Source organism: Vigna angularis, chromosome 10 (assembly GCF_016808095.1).
Source record: "Vigna angularis cultivar LongXiaoDou No.4 chromosome 10, ASM1680809v1, whole genome shotgun sequence".
Taxonomy (NCBI): domain Eukaryota; kingdom Viridiplantae; phylum Streptophyta; class Magnoliopsida; order Fabales; family Fabaceae; genus Vigna; species Vigna angularis.
The window spans coordinates 20,457,919-20,465,017 of NC_068979.1; the positions used below are offsets into that span (position 1 = coordinate 20,457,919).

Genomic DNA, 7,099 nt, shown 5'->3' on the forward strand with positions numbered 1-7,099 from the left:
GCAATTAACATTTATCTTAAGAATACACAGACTAGAAACTACTGAATCAAATTTTTGTTATCTCATAGTATCCTTGTTGATATTTTATATAATAAAAGTATATTATATATAATATATAATATAATATAATTAGAATTATGAATTTTGTAATCAACAAACGGCAGATATTTTATTTTATTATCTATAAAGTGTTGGAAAGAAACCAAATCCTAACTTTTTAATTGCTGGTATATTTTGATTAGTTATTTAACTCCAGATATCTTTTAATATTATCTTTTTCAATCTATATTAATGGCTATTATCTTTTAACACATATTTTATTTTATTTATCTATATCTTTCATTTGAATTGTAATGTATTGTGAATTGTGAAGACATACTAGTTGACTGCAAAAATATATATATAAAGGCACATGCAGTAGAGCTTGGAAACTAAAGAACAATAGAAAGGAACTAGAAACTTTCCGCTTCCTTCCGAGGTTGAACATTCAGCGAGACACAACAGCAGGAGCCGGCACAGTAGAACAAAAGAACTGCAAAGGTTGTCTCTCTTGTTTCTTTCACGTCATCTCATTCGAGTCACAACACATTTCACAACAACAATAACAAAGAGTATTGAAATTCGATCTCCACAGACTCTTTTTTCATGATGGGTTCCATGTCGCACGTGATCACTCTTCATGGCCTACCAGCTTCTAACCGCTATTGCCATCGTTTTTCTCACCTCAATCCTCGTTTCATGACAATGGCGGTACCGACCAGAGTCGCCACCGTCTTTCCCAAGGTTAAGAGTCAAAGCTCCAATTCCAACTCCACCGCCGAAATTGATTTCAGCGACCCTGATTGGAAAACGAAGTTCAAGAACGATTTTGAAGACCGTTTCAGACTTCCCCATGTCACTGATATCTTCCCCGATGCTGCTTCTATGCCCTCTACGTTCTGTCCCAATTTGAGGTTCGTTTCTCTTTGCTTCCGGCGCAATTTAGTCCGTCATGTGACTCCGTTAACCTTTTTCTTTTTTCAAAGTAGATATGGTTTTCTGTTCCGTTCTTTTATCAGAGTCAGAGTTTCACGTAATTAAAATAATGCAGCATAGAATGTCAATATATTATTGACGTAAAAACTCCTATTCTCTCTTATCAGAATTTTGGTATTGATAATATAGGTTTATTGGGGGTAAAAGTCTTGTTTTTTTTTTATTAGAATTGGAGTTTGACATAGATAATTCACCTAATAGAAATCCTATTCTCTAAACTAAAATTTTGCATTGATCTTTGATAATTCTTGTAAAAGGGGTAATGTTACATTTAAAGTCAGTAAACATTCTTGAGGTAAAACTCCAATTCTAATTGGACAACAATAATAAAAGCACTTAACGAAGGTTACGTTTTAAGTTTTCTTTGTTTGTTTATGTTATATGTTTAGACGTGTTTTAACTGCAATTTTTTTCTTTATTTATTGGTGATGTCTATGATTGTAGCAGAACTCCTAGAACTAACGACTTTCCGGGCAATTATCCTTTGGATGAGGATTGGCATGGATATATAAATGACAATGACAGAGTGCTTCTTAAGGTGTGTCTCATTCGTACTTATGTTGTTTGAATTTAAATTCGTTACGAAGGGATGTTTAGCTGATAGATGTTAATACTGTCATAGTAATTCAGTTTCCTGTTTTTCTGTGGATCTTTATTGCATTCATGTTTCAAATTACGGTTGTAGCCGCAAATGTGGTTATGGTTGCAGCTGCATCAGGAGATGCAGTCGGCAATTTGAAGCCACACACGTGTCATCAAATTCTGGTTAACTTTGTTGTCATTATTGTATCCTTTTCTGTAGTCATCGTATTTGGAATTTCATAGTTGCCATTACTGATTTTGAATCAAACTAGTTCTCTTAGTGGGAAATTGTTAATACCAAATGACCAATGTGAATTGACACATTAGGTTGGAATGTGGTGCATTGGTTAGTTGGTTGAAAAGCTGTCTCTCTGTCGTTAAAACATTACATTCGTCTTTTTCGTTGCATTGGTTTGTAAATATAATTGAAGGACACGGAAATGCTTGTGTTGGTCATTTAAGTGATGATCTTATTATTGTATAAAGTTTATGAATCATGTGTTTGTTAATTTCCGTTTGTTTTGATCTCTCAGACAATACACTATTCATCACCTACATCTGCTGGCGCGGAGTGCATTGATCCTGGATGTAATTGGGTTGAACAATGGTACGAATTTTTTAGCAATAGAGCTTCCAAAGCTATCAAAAACTCATTGGACAATAGGATGTGAACATCACAGAATTGCCTCATTGCTTCTTTTTTATTTGACAGTGAGAGAGTGAGATTGAGAGATTGAGAGAGATGTTCCTGAAACTTGTGATAATAATTACTATTAATATCTATAGGGATATCAAATAGTTATCTCTCTCTTTCTAGTCTTATTGATATAACTTTTTCCTACCATTATACTATTTGGTAACATGTTGTGAAATCCTTTTTAGGGTTCATCGAGCTGGACCTCGGGGAAAGATATACTTTAAACCAGAAGAAGTAAAGGCCGCAATTGTTACTTGTGGAGGGCTCTGCCCCGGTCTTAATGATGTCATCAGACAGGTATGTGTAATATCAAAATGAATCTCGTATAGTTTTGACAACTTCTATATAAAATATCAAATCTTGGCTAGTTTTCATAAAGTTATTAGAAAAATGTAACATTTTAATGCATTCATGTTACTGTCTGAATATAGGTTTAGAACTAAAATTATTGTCATTAATTTGTTTCCCAATGTTTGATTCCATCATGGATATCCTGCAGATTGTAATCACACTCGAAATATATGGTGTAACAAAGATTGTGGGTATTCCTTATGGTTACCGTGGATTTTCAGACCAAGAGCTGACAGAACTTCCAGTAATATCCTGCTTCCTTCCTTGTTGACTTTTGGTCTATATCTTGTTGCTTCAACTATTCTATTGAACTTTCCTTCTTGCTAATGACTGCTTACTATATTGGGATTTCATTTGTAGCTGTCAAGAAGAGTGGTTCAGAATATTCATCTTTCAGGTGGAAGCCTATTAGGTGTTTCACGTGGAGGACCTGGAGTCAGTGAAATTGTGGACAGTTTGGAGGTGGTCAATTATTCTATTGACAAAATTGATGGTTTCAGATTATTACTGTGATTTGTCTGATGTGAATGTTATGAATTTCAGGAAAGAGGGATCACCATGCTCTTTGTGTTGGGTGGAAATGGCACACATGCTGGTGCAAATGCAATTCATAACGAGGTTTGTACTCCTATTATCTATTTATTAATTGATCGCATTCAGTTGGATCATGTTGTGTGATCGATGTGATTTTCGTTTAGAAAACAGCTAGGAATTTACAAAGTTGGCTTTCTATTTGGTCCTAATCTCACTGCCTTTTCTTTTCTGATTACTCAATGTTAACATTAAACTGTATATTAAGTGTAGTGATTTTTTTTCAGTGCCGCAAAAGAAGGCTTAAGGTGTCTATAATAGGAGTGCCTAAAACTATAGACAACGATATTCTACTGATGGACAAAACTTTTGGCTTCGATACTGCTGTTGAAGAAGCGCAGAGAGCAATAAATTCAGCATACATTGAGGTGAATATACTCAGACTTTTAAGTCAATTTGATTGAACTCAGTAAAGTTTTCAGGTTGAAGATTAGGATATTTACAGTTGACTCATTTGATTAGGCACATAGTGCATATCATGGAATTGGTATTGTGAAATTGATGGGTCGTGACAGCGGCTTCATAGCAATGCATGCTTCCTTAGCCAGTGGACAGATTGACATATGTCTGATTCCTGAGGTATTGTGTTAAAAACTTGTCAGAACACTCTTTCTTGTCATGTAGATATATACACTAATGCAAATTCTTGCTGCCATTCAAAGGTTCCTTTCAACTTACATGGACCTAGGGGAGTTTTGAGTTATCTCAAATACCTTATAGAAACAAAGGGATCTGCTGTAGTCTGCGTGGCAGAGGGAGCTGGACAGGTGACTTAAGAAATCATTTTTATAAATTATTGATTTGAAGATTCCTACATTCTGACAGAAAATTAGAAATTTAAACTTCTAACTGATACATTCTCTTGATGCAGAACTTGCTCCAAAAAACTAATGCTACGGATGCTTCTGGAAATACTTTATTTCGAGACATTGGTGTATATATCCAACAAGAGGTCTGTCATTTATTACTTGTTTACGATGATTGCAATAATCTAAGTAGGTTGAAAATTAATATTAAGAGTCTTTTTCTTTTTGTTTCAAATGAAGTAAATGTCAAATCATATAAAAGAAAAGAAAATCTAAGCACGTGTATTAGTTCTAACAACAGTTTTATTTCAGACCAAAAAACACTTCAAGGAAATTGGTGTTCATGCAGATGTGAAATATATCGATCCAACGTATATGATCCGCGCATGTCGAGCAAATGCTTCTGATGGAATTTTCTGCACTGTGCTTGCACAAAATGCTGTTAGTCCCTCTCCTTCTCTATCTTCTTCTTGCACACATGATTTCGCTTTTAGTATTGGTTGTCCTAGGTAGTTATATTTTTCACCTGATATTGAAGAGATATTGTATCACAGGTTCATGGTGCATTTGCTGGATATAGTGGCATCACAGTAGGAGCTTGTAACACGCACTATGCTTACTTTCCCATTCCGGAAGTGATAGCTCATCCCAAGTTAGTGGACTCTAACAGTCGAATGTGGCATCGATGTTTGACTTCAACAGGCCAACCTGATTTCATTTGATTCAACCTTATACAGAGTATATCTTAGAGATAGCTTCGTAAACCCAACATCATGATAAGTAGAAATAATACCGAGGATGCCGTTTTCTCATTCAAATTGTTTAATTGTATAGCATTGCAAATTCATAGTGCTTTCTTCCACTCCCATTCAAAACGAAATTTGAGAGGAATGACCAAGCATTGTTTGCTTGATTTTGGGATATTTGTTGTAAGTATAGAGTATTTTAAGAACATTCCTAATGGAAGTCTATTCAATGTGTTTCAAGACATGCCAATAATAGAATTCAGTACTTTGTATAGCAGTCTCTGTTCATTCTTATCCTAATAATTTTATAATTTTGAATCCAGACTGACAATAATAAAATTATAAAATCAAGATAAATAACCGCCACATCAATCAAATTACTCTCGTCTCATTTCTATAACAGAAAATTAAAAACTAAAGACTATTATTTAAATATACTATACAAATTTAATAGGAATTGAATAAAAAATTTCCAAATTTATAAAGACTTAAAACTTATTTCAAACCCTGTAACTTTCTTTTCACTCATTTGTATTTTTTTGTATTTTAAAGTTTTTGTATAAACATATTTTTATTTTACATTGTATTTTAATAATTTGATTAATATATTTTAAACGTTTTATGTGTTTTAAAATTTTTATATAATCATATTTTTCTATTTTGAGATATTTATTTTAATAATATAAAAATTTGATATTTTTTTATATTTTAAAATGATTTTTTAATAATTTGGTTAATAACTATTTTAAATAATTTAAATTTTTATGTAAATATCTTTTAAATAATTTTTATTATTACTATTTTAAATAATTTGATATAATTATATTTTATTAATATATGCAATAATAAGTAAAATATAAAAAAAAAAGTCCACTAAAAATATAAACTTTGGGAACAATAAAATAAAAAATTATAAATTTTTAAAAATATAAAATAAAATAAAAAAAATCATTTAATTTCTACAAAAAAAAAAAGATAGTAAAAATTTAAAATGGTGTATTGTTTCTAACTAACTACATAAAGTTCGCAAGGCTCCATTTCCATTATAGCTTGACAATACAAAAGACAATGTAATTTGGTTTTGAAAACTTTAGTAGCATTGATACTAAAATTTACAAGACATGGAATAAGATATATAATTATTATTTTTATATAATATAATAGAAACAATAAAAAATAATAATAAAAATATTAATAATAGATAATAATAATTATAATGATATAAATAATAGTAATAGTAATAAATTAATAATAATAATAACAACACTTTACATATCAATATAACATAATTTACAATAATTATATTTTATTTTAATCACTATCAACTAATTCTTTTTAATCTATCAAACTTATTACTAACTTCTATAAACTTTTATCTAAAATCTCTTTCTTTTATACTATTTTTTTCTTTAATCCAAACAATTTCATTTGTATGTTTCTTTTCTCCTCAAATCCATTCTCACCCCTTTTAATAAATTTCGATCGACAACTCCTACTTAAAATAGATCTTTAAACTCAATTTTATTAAAAGGTTTAATCATTCAGGAGTTCTCGATTTAGAGTTGAAATCTCAAATTAGTCACTTTCCTTTTTTCAATCTCAATTGGGTCCTTATTATGTGAAAATTGCTACAACTAAACTTCTGCCATTAAATTGGGGCCAATGATGTTATAGTTAGTGTTTCTGTGGGGATATTTTCCGGTGTGTCTTTGTTGCTTCCAAATGTCTGGGGCGCTTTGTCCGGTGTGTCTTTGTTGCTTCTAAATGTCTGGGGCGCTCTCTTCTCCTCCATTGTTGTCGTTCGTGCTCCTTCAGCTCGTACTGCTCATCTACTTTCGCCAACGGAGGGGAAGGTCCCTGCGAAGATACTCCGACGCTCAAGTCAGATGTGAGTTATGGAGCCTCAGCTCTCAAGAAAATGATCATATTATCATTGTAGAATCTTATTTAGAGTTCCTCTGGCATAAGTGTAACGTAGAGGGAACGTACCTGGTGTTTTTCCCTGTCATTGTATTTATAGGCCAATAAAAATAACCTTACCTAAAAATCTGGTTAGTTACTCATAAATATCTTAACCGCTCAAAAATATCTAAGATATTTTATCTAATAAATATCCTACGATACAGTTAGTTTCACGTGGCAATGTTGATGTTGGTTTTTAAATGACGTGGCTGACATATGTGGGGCGTTATGTGGATTTCAGTTGGTTTTTATGAATCTCTAATTGCTTCAATCCCTAATAAAAGGGGAAAACTTCGTTGTGCTTCTTCTTCAAGGGTTTGTTGTTCTTG

General features: G+C 32.0%; 1 protein-coding gene across 3 annotated transcripts; it reads left to right on the forward strand.

Annotated features, from left to right (window-relative positions):
• Positions 1 to 451: 451 nt before the first annotated feature.
• LOC108328697 (ATP-dependent 6-phosphofructokinase 5, chloroplastic) lies at positions 452 to 5,066 on the forward strand. 3 transcript variants are annotated; one of them, XM_052869619.1, is made up of 14 exons: positions 452 to 540; positions 635 to 953; positions 1,480 to 1,573; positions 2,151 to 2,224; positions 2,500 to 2,611; positions 2,814 to 2,909; positions 3,026 to 3,127; positions 3,209 to 3,283; positions 3,484 to 3,624; positions 3,719 to 3,835; positions 3,919 to 4,023; positions 4,128 to 4,208; positions 4,375 to 4,503; positions 4,617 to 5,066. In XM_052869619.1, the coding sequence occupies exons 2-14, from the start codon at positions 646 to 648 to the stop codon at positions 4,782 to 4,784; spliced, it is 1,602 nt and encodes a 533-aa protein (XP_052725579.1). In that variant the 5' UTR covers positions 452 to 540; positions 635 to 645; the 3' UTR covers positions 4,785 to 5,066. The 3 variants fall into 3 exon arrangements, 2 of the variants coding, with proteins under 2 accessions (XP_052725579.1, XP_017418080.1); XR_008245707.1 differs by having other exon boundaries at positions 452 to 953; positions 4,412 to 4,503; positions 4,617 to 4,635; XM_017562591.2 differs by having other exon boundaries at positions 452 to 953; positions 1,483 to 1,573.
• The last annotated feature ends 2,033 nt before the right edge of the window (positions 5,067 to 7,099 follow it).